The 18,211-nt window shown below is 42.9% G+C and overlaps 1 protein-coding gene and 1 pseudogene across 11 annotated transcripts in view; one reads left to right on the forward strand and one right to left on the reverse strand.

The window, feature by feature from the left end:
• The window catches only part of LOC148015397 (uncharacterized), a 157,689-nt gene that overhangs the window by 81,382 nt on the left and 58,096 nt on the right, over positions 1-18,211 (forward strand). For all 11 annotated transcript variants that reach the window (XR_015688374.1, XM_087665505.1, XM_087665504.1 and 8 more), the window contains one exon: positions 11,294-11,415. Coding sequence is in view for 10 of the 11 variants with exons in the window: in XM_087665505.1 (XP_087521631.1) it covers positions 11,294-11,415 (122 nt within the window). In the remaining variant the exon portion in view is untranslated. The remainder of the gene's footprint in view (positions 1-11,293; positions 11,416-18,211) is intronic.
• Positions 3,830-4,561, reverse strand: LOC148015398 (uncharacterized; annotated as a pseudogene).

Consider the following 18,211-nt stretch of genomic DNA (forward strand, 5'->3'; position numbering starts at 1 on the left):
ATGTATCAAAACCAGCAAGAGATAATTCTGATTTTTGATAAAAAAATATATCCCTATTGACAAAGACTTTCTTGGAAACAGGATGGTACAATCTATATGCGTTGCTTTCACTAATGTACCCCACAAATATGCACTTGGCAGCTTTATTGTCCAACTTCTTTCTCAATACTTTTGGAATATGAGCATACGCAAGACACCCAAAAGTACGAAAGTGACCAATTGAAGGTTTACAGCTGCTCCAAGCCTCAAAAAGTGTGACATTTTCAATGCCTTAGTAGGGCACCTATTCAAAACGTGATAAGCATACATAACTACTTCCATCCAAAAACCATGTGGCAATTTTCTAGCTTTGAGCATACATATGGCTATCTCAGTGACCGATTCTTTCTTTACAACCCCATTCAGCTGTGGAGTATATGCAATAGTATACTGATGTGCAATGCCTTTTTGCTTCAAAAAATTATTTAGCAAAGAAGATATATATTCCCTCTCTCAGTTTGAATGGAGAGTCTTAATCTGACAGCCAGATTAATTTTCCACAAGTGTAATAAAAGCCAAAAATGCATCACAGACTTTTGACTTTTTCACCAATGAATAGACTCAACAAAAGCGAGTAAATTCATCAATGAAGGTGACGAAATAATAGCATCCACCCAATGACTTTGTCTGCATGGGTCCACATACATATGAATGCACAATCAACAACTTGGCCGTTGCCTTAAAAGCAATTTCACGAGGAAAAGAGAACCGATGCATTTTTCCCAAAATGCATCTCTCACAAATATGCTCAAGAGGTCTCTCCAAGATAGGTAAACCATCTAACATTTGAGTACGCTGCATAAGCATCAAACTGCTATAGTTAACATGCCCCATGCGAGCATGCCATAACTATGCTTGTGACATAGTAGGAGTAATAGTAGATGCCAAATATAGACTAATTGATCAATCGAATGAGTATCTAACTCATAGTCCATGACATAATGTGCCAGTAAGTACCAAAGTCAAGAATTCTTTATCTCTGACCATGCATTTGTCATCATCAAATGTGACTTGCATTCCACATTTTGCTAAAGAAGAAATGGACAACAAATTCTTTTGTATTCTTGGCACATATGATGCCTCCTGCAAATGGAGAGTAGAGCTATCAATGGCTTTCAAGACAATCTCTCCAACACCTCTAACAAGATAAGATGCATTGTTGGCAAATTGCACAAATTTGCCATTAAGAGTTGTAGTAACAGAGGTAAACAAATTCCTACGGGATGTAATGTGCTTAGAAGCACCACTGTCAAAGAATCAAGTGCTAGCATCCTCTGTAGAGTTGAATGCTCTATCTGCCCAAGAAGAATCATAACTGCAAGTGTAAAAATAGTAGTCACTGTCAACAATAAACGGCACGGACTTTGTAGTAGTAGTAGTAGAAGGTGCATCAGGAAGAGACATCCCAAACTCCTTTTTCTCCTTGGCAATGTGTTTCTTGCATTCTTTGATGTAGTGACTTGGCTTTTTACAATAATGGCACTTGCCCTTCTTGGCTTGCGTGCATCCTTGCTTCTTGTTGTTTTGTAAGGTGCCTAAACTTCTAGAACTCTGCGGAGCATTCCTAGATTGACTGCCCTTGCCCTTCTGTCTTGCCATAAAAGCTTGTTCTGAGGCTACAACATCCACCCCACTGTCCTTCCTTGTTTGCTTTTCTTCCAGCAGCAAACTAACCAATTGAAGAAAGGTAAGTAGTTGCAGAGAAATTCTCATTGTGAGATTCAATGCTGTGTGAAAGGCCAAATAAGGTGGCAAGGAATTCAAAGTAGTTGAGATCGTCTGTGCATTAGAATAATACTGATTTACATCAATTGCTTACGCAAGTCCTAAATTTTGACATTTGTTAAGATGATCTTACATACCATCACCTTTGTCAATCTTCACATTTTCAAGCTCATTTTTCAAGAAGAAATGCGTGTTTTTTCCAATAAACATTTGCTCAAGTGTAAACCGTGCTACTCATAAAATAGCAGATCATATATGTGGGATTATGGACCATTGAACTACCAATGCAATACGTGACAATGCTTGGGCATCCCAAGTGTCCGAAGTCTTCTTTGCAATTGTTCTTTGGGGTAGTGGCTGAGCTGGAGCTAGCCTCTTATCATGTCCTCCTTGGGGAGGAGTTGTAGGAGCCACAACTCCAGGACGGACTCCTTCACCACTAACATACTCCCAAAGATTTTTAGCAATGAGCACATTCTTCATGATCATAGCTGCACTAGTACCACGTATGAAAGGTTTCATACTATACCATACTTTAGGTACTGTATCTTACGTATTAGTACCATAAGGTACCAACTTAATGGATACATCTTTCCCATCGGAACTGCACTTTGGGACTAGCTAGATGCTCCTTATATTAATATGATTCTCCCATGAGATTAGGTTATTTGAGATTCAAACAATTTCTCTCAACCTTCTCTCTCTCAAGCCCACACTTCTCTTATTTGTATGATTATGCATGTATGATGCATCCACTCTCATCTATGTAGTTATAAGTTGTAGGTAGCAGTAGTGCATGTTGCCCATGCAGCATTAGGTTTTGGCATGTTACCCTCAAGTACTCATTTTATATATTCTAATAGCATTGCTATTTAGACTTGAAATATCTATTCTATTATCTTTTGTCCAAAATAATCAAGTTATTTTTTTTGGTACTAATATCGTACCGTACCTTATAAAATCTTAAGATACCATTTAGTACTGTATTTTATCATACCGTACCGTATCGTACCTGACAACTATGTTCATGATGAATACCACAGAGAATAGTTATTGTCATCCAATCTATCCTCTTTAGATACATAAGTGAATACATCACTCTGTCCTTGATTGGCCATGATAAATGTCACTCTTCTAAAAGGCTCAAGAGCAATAACCAAAGCTAGATTAACTTGGAAATCTGCAAATTTCCAGAAATTACAGCAAACACCAAGCTGTAATTAACAAAACTATGTCACACTTGATCACTACTATCCAATGTGCAAAATTTCAGTCAATTTTTGATTGAGCCTTCATTACATGTGCCAATGTCTGCCAAACATGCAAAAGATCCAAAATTTTGACCTGAATTTTAAGAAATTTCTGCTATTTGTGCACAAAGGCACTTGCGTAGTAGTAGAAATAGACTTTTCCATGTAGAAGCCCCTTGCTGTAGCTCTGATTTTTCGAATGAAATGATAAAATATACTTGTGATGTCTGAAAACAAGCCAAAGATGAGCCGAACATGAGATGTGATTGCAGGAAATGCAAGTGAGATTGCCAAGCTGTCAATGCACAGGTGGCCCTGGTGGAGCAGAGTAGAACTAGGTGGTAGGCCTGGCAAAATTGGCAGAACTGGCGGCGGCGGCAGAGGAGCGTTATAGGCAGTGCTGTACAGGCGACACTGAGCCAGATAGGCGGTGCTGCACAGGGTGGACGACAAGCAAGGGCGGCTGGGCTGGAGCTCTTGAATGGGCTATGGTTACTGCTGCAGCTGGGGTGGGAGCTGCATGGTCTAAACCTAGTGCTCTAATACCAAATGTTGAAGATGGAGATGGTAGCTCCAAGCTCAATACATAGAGTGAACAGTAGAGAAAGAGAGAGAGAAATGAAATGAAATGATATATTAACGTCTACAAAAGGCCAAAATGACCTATGAGACCATGAGTTACAATCATGTGTATGATGATACAACTGTCTGGGCAAAATATGTAGCACAAGTAGAATAAGAAAGGAAACTAACTATGGCTATGTGTAAAACATAGAGCTCTATCTAATAACAATGAGCTCCAAAATGGTACAATCTCATGTGGGTATGGCGGGCCTAGCTCTAGCTTGAGCAATAATCCCCTGTATCCGCCTATGAAGGTATCGTCGGTGTCTGTGTCGAGGCCTAGGACGTTTGGATCAGCTAAGCTGAACGGCTCGATCACTCAGTACTCCTTGTTTGTGTGTGGACTGTGGCGATGAGAGAGGTTCTCGTGTGGACTGTGGCTGTAACTGTATTGAAGTTTTCTGAGTCTCCTTTGCAAAGAAGTTCGTGAGCTGCCTCTGTGAAGGGCCTCGGTGTCCTGGAGCAGCTGTACTCTTGAGGCGCATGTCATGAAGCCGTCGTATCTTGAGAAGATAGAGGCCAAGGCATCGCTGATCGGTAAAATCCATGACTCTGGATAGTGGTCCAAATCTGTCTCTAAAGAGACAGTGGAAATGACCACGGACCTCATAATACACTGGGCAACGGCAGATATAATGCTCCTCTGTCTCTGGCTCTAATTGGCATATCTGGCATATGGGCTCCTCTGGTGGGATGGATCTATATCTGCGAGTCTCAATTTCTAGTTGATGTGAGGAGGTGCGCAACTGGCCAATAGTACATCTGATCCCATGGGAAAGGTGGGTGTCCATGTATCTTGGGCGAACAATAAATCCATCATCTGTGGTATGAAGGAAATGCTTGCGGTAGAAAACCATCTTTGTCCCTAGCTCCTACCCTGGCATCAACCATGTCCGCCTGATATCCAACTGGGTAAGATCCATCCTGATGATCTTGCAAATCTCTAACCTGCTCAGATCAAGAGATGGTGCATCATGGGAGTACTGGAAGGGCGACCTCCATTCGCCATAAGTGCGCCCTGATCTGCTACGGTGGTCAGGATTGGGCCCCCATATCTGTACTTCATAAAGTAGTGTGGATGTGACCAGTGTATCGAAGAGCCATAGCTTGGTGCGGGGTTCTTGGAATTGCATGTGTGAGCACATCCTCTCCAAACCACCTAGTGCTGTGTATCCGCGAGTCAGTCTAGTGTCTGTTGCCTCTCACATAGAAAAGGTGGGCCCTGTGAATAAGACTCCCAGGTATGTGTAAGAATCCACGTACTCCAGCTCCTCAGATCCATATGTGAATTTAGGTGGTGATCTCCTGACCCACTGTGGTGTAGTATTTAATACCATCACCTTGGTTTTACCAAGGTTCACTGAAAGTTCACTGTCCAAAGTATAGGAGTGTAATGTATCCAAGTGTCTCTGTAGACCCTCTGGAGAGTTAGCTATCAATACAATGTCATTTGCATACAATAGGAGAGGTATCCAAGTGCCAGCTAGTGGAGCTTCTCTATCTCCTTCCTGTGAAATATAATCAACAATCCCATCAATGTACAGGCCAAATAATGTTAGAGAGAGGGGGCATCCATGCTTAACCCCAATGGTGGAGTAAATAGGTGCTGAAAGGCCCTCGGGTGTCCGGACTCTGCCCACAACTCTCTCATACAGTGCCAAAATACCCCAATTGAGCTCTTTCTGTACTCCCATGTCATGTAATCTATGTATCAGCCTGTCTCTCGGTATTGTGTCAAAGGCTTTGCGGAAGTCCACAAAGCAGCAGTAGGTCTGTCGACCATGGGCCCTTCCCTCCTCAATGATTGCTCAGAGTGTGAGGATGTGATCCAACGTGGAGAAGCCTCTCCTAAAGCCAACCTGTTCCTGTGCTCTAAGATCCCACATCTCTGCCCACCTGCTTAACTCATGCTCAAGGATGGAAGCATATAACTTAGCCAATGTATGCCCAACCATGATAGTTCGATAGTTACTGGGTAGAGTAGGGTCCCCTGACTTGAGGATAGGCACAATAGTGTTTATGCTCCAGCTTTCTGGTAGGCCTTCACACATGGCTCTGTTAAACATGTAAGCTAGGAATCTTGCCACCAAATCTCTAGCATGGATCAAGTGCTCAGCTACTAGTCCATCATGATCTTCTGCCTTTCCTCTGCTAAGTCTGTCAATGGCTTCTCGAACCTGAGAGAGAGAGAGAGAGAGAGAGAGAGAGAGAGAGAGAGAGAGAGAGAGAGAGAGAGTGTGTGTGTGTGTGTGTGTGTGTGTGTGTGAGTGTAGACACAGCTTGACACACAATTAGATTCAAAGTGTGTAAGTGAAAGTACAAAAGTACAACCCTTAGATCTTAGGGTTGTGTAAGTGCCTTAAGGTCCATTCACACACGAAAGTGTGTAATGTGTGATAAGTGACCGAAACTGTGTAACATAAATACACAAATAAGAAGTAATATGATTGGGTGAAAAAAACTCTCTTACAGAGAGTAAAAAGTGCCTATGGATCACTGACAGTCCTATGTGAGCCTATGTGAGCATAGGCATGAGTAAAACCCAACATTTAGGAGGGATCTTAGCTTTCCAAATTCTTGCAACCTTCAAATTCCACCGCCTCTTTGAATGACCCTTCATATTATGGTTTTTCGTGCATTGTATTCTCATGTATAGAATGGTATCTTTGAGTGCACTTTTCCCTTCACATGGGTTCCGCAAGGAGTTTTGGCAGTTGGACTCCTCCTTACAACTTTGAGGACCTTACTTTTCCTCTTGGATCAGATTTTGGGCTCTCTTAGATGATACAAAAATCTTTTTGGCAGTTCTTCTTTTGAGCCATGCACTTTCTTGATGATCTCTATTGCAGCCACTCTGCTCTAGGCTTCACAAGTTGATCGTGATCAATTGTTTATATTTTGCTACTACCATCATGTGTTCTAGTGGACTAAAGCAATCTGAATGCTGTCCAAACTATAAAGGTCTCTTGCAGATCCATGTTGTTAAGACATTCCTCTACAAAACTTGTCCCCTTGCATTCTCATTTACGAGATAGGGAATTGCGATGTTTGCTTTTTGTAATTTCAATGATTGTACTAGAAAGTGTGTCTGAACACACTTTTTGTTCATTGAAAGAGTCCGGGTAGTAAGTACTCTTCTAGGCATACCAAATCCGGTTCTGAGGCCTTGCCTCAAAAGATGCCATTGTGGATTATTGAGATCCTTTCATAATAGCCCTATGCTAGATATTTTGGATGAGAGGAGAGCCTAGAGCTCTTGTACATGAATATAAGTCCACTTTCTTGGTTATTTGTTTATCCATGACTAGACACCATGGATTAATTGTAATCAAGCTGCATGGGGTCTTAGACCCTCCTATTGATTGAAAGGGCTAAGTGTGCATCATATGTATCTTATTGCATTGATAATAGAACTTTGATAGCTGGTGTAGAATGATCTCTGTCACCCAAATCGTCCAAGGTGGCACAAAGTGTGCCTAGGGGTAGATGCATATACTTTGGTGGCATAGAGAGCAAAGGTCGATGAGGACAAGCTTCAGTGGAGTTTCTTGACTTGCTGCAGTAGGTGCATCCGGGGGACCAGCTTCATCTTGTGGAAAAGAAGCCATAGCACTAGTGGACTTGTAATGGGAGGATGGGGGTGAGAAGATAATGTTATTGCCCAAATGATGCAATGGAATGAAGAATTTGGAACTTTGAGAGTGTTACCATGTCGCCCAACCTTTATTTGCCTTCCACAGAGGATGAGGATCTTTAGCTCTTGGAGCACCTCTACTTTGATACCATGTGGAGAACTGGTAGGGTTTGCGAGGAGGATCACAAAGTGTGTTTAGCAAACATTGCAATAGAGATTGAAAGAATGGAAATAACGAATCATGTACAATCACGATACAATGGAGCCTTGGCATTCTGTCTCTTGTTGACTTGTATTAAGGTGAGCAAAGAGGCGTTGATGATGTTGATTAGAGCTCAAAGATGCTACGCTCTGTTGAATGACTAGACATGACACCTATGAAGGGATTTACATTGTGAAGGGAGTGAAACACAGTCCTTTGGGCAGAGAAGTCGGTGATGAAGATGAGAGCTCCTCGGAATGGCAATCTAATGTTGAAGGTCAGGTTCATATGGTGGATACGGACTCCAAAAGGCTGATGTCAATGAAGAAGATCTCCAATACACATCCAATGAATCCTGAATGAAGTCAGTTGCTGTGGATGATCAGACTAATGTAAAACACAACGATTGCTGATGAGACTCCAGCATGCATGGAGCACAGCTTAAATGAAGAAGCTTCCTCAGAAGGTTAGTGGGCTGCAAAATGCATGAGATGCTGGTGCTGAGGGGCTCCAATAATGGGCAGCTGCAACAAGACTGCTGGGCAGCCAGGTTGAGCGTAAATGCAATTTGTCAGGTGACGTCAGGAGATTGAGCAACTTCCTGTCAAACAAAACACAAAGTTTGGATGCAGAATATGGCCGCAATGATCGGCACTGATGTTGCCAGCACTCCATTTGATTGCAGCGGAAGGTGAGATTGCTGGCAGCCAGATTAGGGCATGAAAACTGAGGGACAGGTTGCCAACAGCTGAAGATAAAGTGACTGAAGAAAGTGGTGGAGTGAGAGTGTCCCACGAACATTAGCACGAAATTAGGCACGCCTCTATTTTTTTTATAGTTTGAAAAATGTGTCAATGCGGGCACCTATAGCCCTGATCCCTTGTAGTATTTTGCATTTCAACTTCATGAGATAGGTTGTGTTGATCCAAGAGCTGTTGCACTCATGGTTGTCTTTACAATTCCACATATATAGTGGAATATACGGCCTATTCTAGTTCTGAGGGCATAGTTGCCCAAACTAGCAGATCTGTTGAATGAGAAGATAAGGATGGGAATTCTAGAGCTCTCTTCAGCTCCATATTCCAACAGATTATTCATAGTACCGAAGAAGAATGGGATGCTGAGATTTATATACTTGGCCTAAGGCACCCGATGGAGAGATTGAAGATTGTTGAAATAGGTGAGCACTCCCACTCTACCTATTCCAATCCTCCATAAATACTCGACAGTGGGGACACCCAAGTAATGCTAACCTTCTCACTAGTGAGTGGCTTGGAGTTGAGATGAGCGCCTATTGGTCTGAACTTCTTGTAAGCTAAATCTAGGATCACCAACCATCTGCTAGTCAATTCAACTTTTGCTCCATACCTTGCCCCACATTTGTGACTTCCCCTCAAAGCTAGGAGGCTGTCCGTCTGAAGAAGTCATTCGAGCTTTAAGAATAATCAACTCTTGCTGTTAAGGGGAAAAAAAGTGCATTTACACATTAAACCTTCATTAAAATCATTAAACAACCCCAAAACTCATATGCACTAATAAGCAAGCACAAGGCCCCATAAGCAAACCCAAAAAACTTTGGTTGGTTCCATCTCTATAGATAGAGAGTGTATCAGTTGGTCGCCACTCCCTCCACAATTGCTCCATCCCTAGCTAGACTGCTTTCAGTTGCTGCCCTGATTAGGATGACTATGTGGACAGCTGCACGTGCTGTTGTTTGTCACCTTGAGGTTGTTCTCACTGCTGCATTTTGATCCTCCTGCTGCCACCCTGCTGTTCTCAGCGCTTCATCTCTGGCATCATCCTTCATCATTTGGAGACTGGCCATGTAGTACATTGCTGCACGTATGGTCTCTAGCCTCACAGACCTGCTATTCATTTCCAGCCTATTGCCCTATTGTTGATAGCCTTGTACATAGTCTACTATATCGACTAGCATATGGCTGCTGTGTTTGATCACTCAGCTCTAGTATGCTACATCCTCATGATCTCCTGCTTCCACATAGTGGTTGTTGCACTCAGTATCTGTTACCATAGGTTGACACTCTCCCTCTGCCTGCTTCAATGAGAGTTGTTGGCTGTTGGCTGTTGGACTGCTTTATCTTTGCATGTTGTGCACATTCATTCATTCATTATACGACATTCATTATTTATTCAGTTCCAACTGCATATATTTTCTTTTTGACATTAGTGTCTTTCTTCACCGTGTTTCCCGTGTTCATACTCTCCCATGTTTTCTTTTGCAAACCTTAGCATATCTCCATGTGGTATCAGAGTTGCTGCTCTTCTAAAGACTATCCTAGGCTATTGTGTCATTTGTTTCTTCACTATACACTGTGTCATGTATTGAGTCAGAGTACTCACAATGGCTTAGAGAACTCCATCTTGGGATCCTCTGGTGTCTTTTCAAGCTACTCCTTCAATGGAAGCCATGTTGAGGCATTACAGCTTAATATGAAGAACAACACTCCATTATTATCTTCCACTTAGTTTTTTTCTAGGGATCATTCACCGAAGCCCAACTCTCCTCCTTTTAATATTCCTTCACAAGGTGCATCTTAGTTGGGGCTCTCCCTTGCTGTTGAGACTAATCACCTCAGTTGAGGGAGGACAATCCACTCAAGATACAACTAGAAGTCCAAACTCTTCATCGTAGACAAGCCCAGCGATAGGTTCATACAATCCACTTTTGGTGATCTTCATCCTATCTATGTTGCTCCTTTTGTTATATAGAAACGGTTTGTAAGTCACCATGGAGTCCAAGGTAACTGAAATATTTCACCCTTGGATATGTCCTAAGTGAAATGCCACATATATTTGGCTACTACCTATGAGAAGTGGGAGAAGCACAAGAAGACATGTCAATCTACCAATTTGCTGGTGCTAAAGCCAAAGTGAAGGGCAAGTCCGGGAAGAGTGGGGTAGATGCTTCGAAGGAGGCAACTGCTTCAGGAGGAGCAAAAGAAGCTAAAGGAAGAGAAGTGTCTCATGAATTACATGCAAGCAAATGGGGCATATTGTGAAGAGCTTCTGTGAAAAGCCTGACTTGAAAGATGAGGCTTTCAAGGCAGAAGTCAAGACCATGGAGGCTGCCTCAACCTTGTTCATGATAGCTTCTATGCTTGAGTTAGCAGCCTTGGGAGATGCGGATTCTTCTTCCACGGGGCATCTTGAACTTGTGCTCAAGTAGGCAACAGTTGTGGGCCATCCTACACTTTTCTTGGTGGATGGTGGAGCTTCCAAAAATTTGAGCTAGGATCTGTTTGTTTGAGAAAAATCATCTCCTCTAAGACGTATCATCTCCAAATAGTGCTCACCAGTGTGGCACAACCAATGGAGTGGTCCTTTCGGTGTAAAGAAGAAGAATAGAGCTGAGTGATACCACTTCAAGGGAGCAGGTGGAGGATGTGGCTATCCATATAGAAGATTTTGAGGGCCAAGTTACTCTGAAAGTGGTTATTGTCCTCAATGTTGACTTGGTTTTATGGAAACCATGGCTCCCTGATCACATAGGCCTGGTGTGGATCATCACTCACACTCCTTTTTCATTCGGGATGGGTCTTGGTAGGGATAACTAGGCTTGGTGTGCATTTGTACAACTAGGACTTAAAGTGTTTTACATTCTTGGAAAGAAAAAAGAAAGAAAAAATAGGTCTCTCAGTCTGCAAAAGCAATGTGCTTATTGTGCATATGGTTGTTGATTGTGTAGGTCATAGGTAGAAATACAAAGATTTGTAAGATTTTTAAGCGTGATGCATGCTGGTGGTGAGATTTGGTCATAGGTTCTCTTCCTTGATGATCAATTTGTTTGTACACATTCAGATTATCTCTTTCAACAACTTTTGGAGGATCCCCTGTTACTGCACGGTCGCCTTTTACACTTCTCGTGGCAAATGTCAACACATTATTGGCTCAGTTCTTGTTTGTATTTCTTAGCGGTGCAGGTAAAATTTTTGTTCTGGAAAACATTTCAGGTTGTGTAGTATGGACTTCCTCAATTTGTAGAGGTCAATCTTTTTCGAGGAGTTATTATGTTGATTCAACTTCACAGAAAAGAAGGTTTGTTCCATGAGCACAGGAATGTTTGTTTGTAGGTGCCTTTTCCAACTTGTCGCTCACTATGAGATGGAGCTTCTGTTTCAAAATTTCCAACTTGTTGCTTAGTATGCGATATAGAATTTTGACTTATTATTGTAATAGCTACTGTCTTTTCTCTTCTAAACAGCTTGATAAGATGCTGCCTTTTGATTTGGATGAATATTAAAAGAGATGTACATTCCCTGGCACAGTTCTGATTGCAGAAAAAAGTGGCAACACTGTGCTGGGACATGATCTGACAAGAGACTGCTGTAACCAATCCAACGCTTGCATAAAAATTACATCATGTTGCATTGCAACTCAGCAATGCCATCTGTCCAAACGGGCCAATAGTCACTGTGAACATCTTGGTGATACATATAGCTATGCATACCTCTAGAAATAGAATTCCACATATCCAGAGCATCAAGATCATGCGTGTTTTATCATCAATCATTACTTTCCTTCATATACTTAGTTTGACTAGTTTTCATTTTGATTTCATTTCCTTGTCATTGCACAATTCCTTAATGCCATTTATGATGAGTTCTCATCTCTCTCTTATTGTTGCACAATTGCTTAATGCCATTTATGATGAGTAATCATAGTAGAATGAAGGTCACATTTTGAGGATATGTTCTGTGGGACTGATATAACAGTCAAGAGGCACATTGAAAATACACAGGGCAAAGAGGCTTTACCTTTGTCTCAGCAGTTGCTCATTTACAAAGGCAAAGTACTGAAAGACGAAAGTACAATGGAGGAGAACGGTATTGTAGAGAACAGCTTTCTTGTTGTAATGCTGACAAAGGTATGTTGTTTGAATTATTAGCATTCTTTAGGAGAGGTTTCTCTCTCATAAAGGAAGTTGGAGTTAAATTGAATGTTTGTTTCAGTTTGAGTAAGGTTGAATACGAATCTGATTAGGGCTTAGAAGAGCCAATAGCTTCCAGGATCACTGTGAGTATATGATCTAGCTTGCACTTGAAGGACAATAAAGTTGTGCTGGTACTTCCTTTGGGTTTTTAATATCGTCGGAAGTCTTACTATGTATTCAGAAATACATCAACGTATAAGTTCTAGATTACTAGATGTCGTGGGAGACAAATGGGAGAGTGTTTATTGGACTTGGCCTCGTAGACCAGGAGGAACTAGAGGGTCAAGCAGGGCTGCTATTCTTTATCGTGAGAGCCTCCAAGACATGATTCATGTGGTGTCACGAGATGTGCAAGCTAGATATATGTGGGTAGGACTGAGGGTAGGGTGCCCGAGGGATCTATATGTTGCAGTATGTTACTTCCCACCTACCAATTCAACATTTGCCCCTGGGGAGGGATCACCATTTGAAGTACTACATGAGGACATTATGAGGTATGCAAGCATTGGGGACATACTACTAATGGGAGACTTTAATGCTCGAACAGGAAGTGAGCAGTCAACCTTTTATGATATTGAACATGAGATGTTTAAGGAATTGGCATTGGATGCCGACAGGACATCTCAAGGTAAGGAGATGACATCATATGGATCCCATTTGCTAGCATTAGGAAGTGCTCATGGATTAGCTATATTCAATGGCTTATCGAGATGGTTGGGAGTGGGTGCTTTCACTTGTTGGAATAGCAAGAAGGGAGCCAGCATTGTGGACTATGTAATGGGGTCGCTAGCATTAATTCTAGAAATTAAGCTTTTTGAGATATTTGACAAGCTGATTAGTATAGCAGCTGACAATGCAATCCTAAAATTCACCCTAGCATGTGGTCAAATACAGGAAACATGCACACAGGTACACACATTTCTGCACTATGAGTTTCTAGAGCAAACTTTGCATATCTATAGTGATGCAGTACGAGATGGCTTAAGCTTAAGCCAGCTAGACCAACATGAACCACTAGAGGATGTCACTAAATCTCTGGGGAAGGTTTTACATACTGCAACTATAGAGGCATTCCCATGTAAGATGGGCTCTACTGCACCATGCAAATGCACTACTCCTCAAAATGCTTGGTATGATGATGAGTGTAGATAGACCAGGACCTGCCTACTACAAAGGGATATTGCACTAGGGACATGCACACACAAGCATGCAAGAAATGCCTTCTGTCGTCTTGTGTGGAAAAAGAAGAGGGATTATCTAGCCAAACTAGAGTCTGAGATGTATAAGCTCTTTTTGAGTTGGGACAGCAAGAAGGCACGGAGGAAATTTCATGGTAGACAACCCCCAATTCAGTTGACATCACCTACGGTATGGCATGAACATGCTAGTGCACTGTATGATGTTCCATCACAAGAGTAGATTCGTTGTCCATCAAAATCTAGGCCAACACAATGTGGATTCTTTATGGAAAAAATGGTGAGGTATGCCATTTGGATGTTAAAGAATGGGAGAGCACATGATCAAGATGGCCTTGTGGCATAACATTTTGCACATGCATATTATTTATTGGCCCCTATCTTGTCAAATATCTTCAATAGAGTTGTATGTTAGGGGTTTCCAGCAAGTTGGCGTGACCACACAATAGTGCTGATTTTTAAGAGCGGAGATATATTGGTTGCTAACAATTACTACACTATTATGATTGGCCATATGTTGTGAAGATATATGCCTCTATTGTGGAGCATGAGTTGAAATGGTGGACTGAAACAAAGGGTATACGGTCTGTAGGACAAGCTGACTTCTGCCAAGGTTACAATACATTAGATTACATATTCACGCTGAGGGCCTTGATTGAGGAGGGAGACAAAAAATCTATTGTTGTTTCGTGGATTTCCGCAAAGCTTTTGATATGGTGCCATATGCAAGACTCATGCAGAGGTTGCAACATGCAAGACTCATACAGAGGTTGCAAACCATTGGGGTCCGAGTTAATATGCAGTGGTGTATTTATACATTATGTGAGATAGTGACAGGTAGAGTACGAGTGCCTGGAGGCACAACAGACTCAGTCTCTAGCATGGTTGGTGTAAAGCAAGGCTGTCCGCTCTCTCCTTTGCTGTTTGGATTGTACATTGACGAGATTTCAGATTAAATACAGAGATGGGGTGGTATGGCAGCCAGCTTTGCAGGGGTATTGATACCAATTCTGCTATATACAGATGATATTGTGCTCATCTCAAATTGACTTGAGGGGCTTCAACAACATCTGGATGCATTGCATGTGTTTTGTGAAGAGAAAGGCCTCAAGGTTAATCTTGGAAATGGAAATTATGGTCTTTAATACCTTAGCAGCTTGGGTGACATGCACAGAGTATCACTTTATGTATGACGGTCAGTCTGTGGAAATGGTTAGACAATATGTGTACCCTGGGGTCACTTTCAAAGGGCCATAGTTTTCATGGAAGGAGACTTCAGAGGCTAGGCTTGTATGGGCATATGCATCTTTGGGCACTCTATAGCCACAGTGTGCACACATATAGTCCTAGGAGCCCCATACCAAATTGTGGCTCTTTGACACTTTAGTTATGCCCATACTAGTCTATGGAGCAGCCATTTGGAGTCTTCAAGACAACTTGCAACAGAGGCAGATAGACAGTTTTGGTACGCACATATGAGCACGTGACTGAGCTTGCATGGCATGAATATAGACAGATTGCCACCGTTCGATTATAGCCTTGATTGTCCCACTTTGAGTCTTAGCCGTTCAGAGTTGAATAGAGTGATCACAACTGACATCACTAAAATGGAGACAGAGAGGACTTGGTCCAAGTCCCCTTTCCCATTAGGCATGAAGATGGCGCAATGCTAGTGTCACTTCTTGTAGCTTTCCCATGATGGTCTCATAGTGAGGCCGAGATATATGGATGCTCAACTCTCTCATGGGCTTCAAGTTACTATTGGATAGATCCACACCTCATCACATCAGCTAATGATTGAGATAGATCGATGGAGTCATGTTGCAGCAAATGAGAGGATATGCCAGCTTGGCGGATGGGAGCCAGAGATGGAGGAACACTACATTTGTAGATGTACTGTATACTATGATATGCGAGGCCGCTACCATTGCCTCTATAAGGAGGGCTTTGGACCATTGAGACGGGTGATGGACTTTGAGGACCAGAGATGTCTGGGTCTCTTCTTATTGGAGCTCCAACAACGAAGAGTAGCATTGTTACAGGATCGGAGCAAATCCCTGCTAGGTCCACCTCTCCAGAGAGTAGTTACAAACTTTTTTAGTATAGCTAACCCCCCGGCCATTGCCACCTTAGACACTACATCTCCTATTGATAGGCGCCATCGAGGGACATCATCAAGTGGCATCACAGTAGACAGAGCTACAACGTTATGCAGAGCATGACGCCCTAGCGTACCTGCTTGGCAATGTAGGCATTCTCATATGCAACACATTCGGGCCACGATTGCTCACTACAAATGAAGATTACCACGTTGACTCAATCGGAGATAGCTGGCAGAGTTTTGGTGGATTCCATAGACTTAGAGGGAGATACTATATACTCTTTCCTTGTTTTCATTTCTCATTTCAGATTATCATGTAGATCTAGACATAATTTTGTTTTTCTTCTCTGATGAGAGATGATGGTACTAGTTGTATTGGTTATGGTCTCATAGGCCATCTTGGCCTTCTAGAGATGTTAATAGATCTTTCTTTCTTCCTCTCTCTCTCTCTCTCTCTCTCTCTCTCTCTCATTGTAATGAGTAATTATGTTATATCAAATGACTAAAAGAGTACAAAACCACATGACTAAAAGAGTACAAAGTCACATCAAAGATGCTACAAAAATTGCCATATGCCAAGGAACCGAGTCCTCCTTGGAAAGAACATCAGTGTGTCCAACTGCTAACAACCCTTTCAAAATCAGAGAAAGCGGAACAATATATTTCCATGTGGTTGTGTCAGAGTGGGATATTTTGCCTTAGCAAAGACCCGGTTAGAGGGGCATAGTGATGGTCTGGCCACAACTCTCCAAATATGAGATAGGAGGGTCCGCCTTTTTCTAGTCAAAGTACAAGAAATAAACCTTTGAGGACTCCCTCCCTCCCTCCCTCCCTCTCTATGTGTGTGTGTGTGTGTGTGTGTGTGTGTGTGTGTGTGTGTCTCTCTCTCTCTCTCTCTCTCTCTCTCTCTTCCCGGACTTACGAGAGCATATGTGGAAAAATGGGAGTGGAAGACCCCTCGACGGTGAAAAGTGCATGGTGTGTAGAAAAGAATCTAGAAAAGGGCGGGCCCCTTATCAAGTTTGCTGATTAGAGTCACGACGAGCCTTTCTCTCCAAAAGGAAGGCTCTCAAAGGAAAAAAAAGTATATCTTGAGGATGATGTCACACCCGCCTAGATAGCCCATGGCAGGGAGTGCATGTCGCAGATTATGGAGGCCCACAAAGCAATGCATGTCGCAGATTATGGAGGCCTGCTTTGATGGGCAATATGAAAAGACCGGACATCATTATCACAGATAGGCGCCAATGATGGGGTGTGGCCTATGAGACACATTGGAAGTTCACAGTGTAGAATTGTGATGGAGCCATGAGGACAGATGTAGGACTATTCCAAGAGACCTTCATTGAGAGGGACATGATCCTATATACGGAGACACACTAGAGTCCTAGGCATGTAGTTGCCAGAGGTGAGAGTGTTGGGTATCTCACACGCCTTACTTACGCCTACGCTCATATGGGAGTGTGCGGGTGATCACTAGGACACTGGGGCACTTTTTACTCTCGGTAGGAGAGGTTTTTTCCCCCAGATTATGTGTACTATTTTGTATGTGCTTGTGGTGCACACTTACGGGCACTTACTGTGTTCGGGTGTGAACAGCCCCTTATAACTCTAAGGTATAAGGGTTATCATTTGTACTTTCAGCTTACACTCTATTCAGTACTATTGCATTGGGTGTCGTGCTCAACTCTGTCTCTCACTCTCACACTGTCTACTGCACTTCAGCTGCACCTCGATCCTCTCCCATCTGACATTTGGTATCAGAGCTCAGCTCTGAACTCAGCTTCTGCAGCACACGCCAGTCCTGCTCCAGCGTCAGACGTCACCTCAGCACAGGTACAACCTGTCGTCAGTTCTGTCAGCAGTGAGGCGCTGTTCCACAGAGCTGCCTCAGCACAGTACAACTCGTCGCCAGCCTCCACCAGTACCCTGTCCGTCAGCAGCTCGCGAGCAGCACCAGCAATCCGCCTCAATCCGCCAGGGACCGTCAGAGTCGCAGCCCGCCTGAGGACTTGCGACCAGCGACACGTCACGTCAGCACGCGCGCTGTTCGACAGCGCAGTTTACGACAGTCCTGCCCGCCGTTTTTTACCACGCATAGCTCGCCTGGCCGCCTGCTCGCGTCAGCAGCTCGTGACTACTCATCCCGCCCGTCTGACGACCTCCTCCCGCCTGCCCGCCAGTCTACGTCAAGTCAGCAGCTCGCGACGTGCTTCACGCCCAGGTAAAATTTTTAAAATTATTATTATTCCAGCCCAGAATAAAATTCTGGAAGCGGCGGTTCACACGCAGTTGGCACAGATCTACTGGAAAAGTAAATTTCATGCAAATTTCTGGACTGAATGGTCAGAAATTTTGGGGCTTTTGTGTATTTGGAGGACAGATGCATTTAAACTGCTGATACAGTCACAGACCGACTGTTTTTGACAGAGATTTTGGCAAAATTTTGGGGATTTATTCATAACAGTGTTGCACTGCACTGTTTGCAC

This window comes from Lygodium microphyllum, chromosome 24 (genome assembly GCF_053477565.2).
Source record: "Lygodium microphyllum isolate KBCC chromosome 24, Lygodium_microphyllum_v1.1.10, whole genome shotgun sequence".
Taxonomy (NCBI): Eukaryota; Viridiplantae; Streptophyta; class Polypodiopsida; order Schizaeales; family Lygodiaceae; genus Lygodium; species Lygodium microphyllum.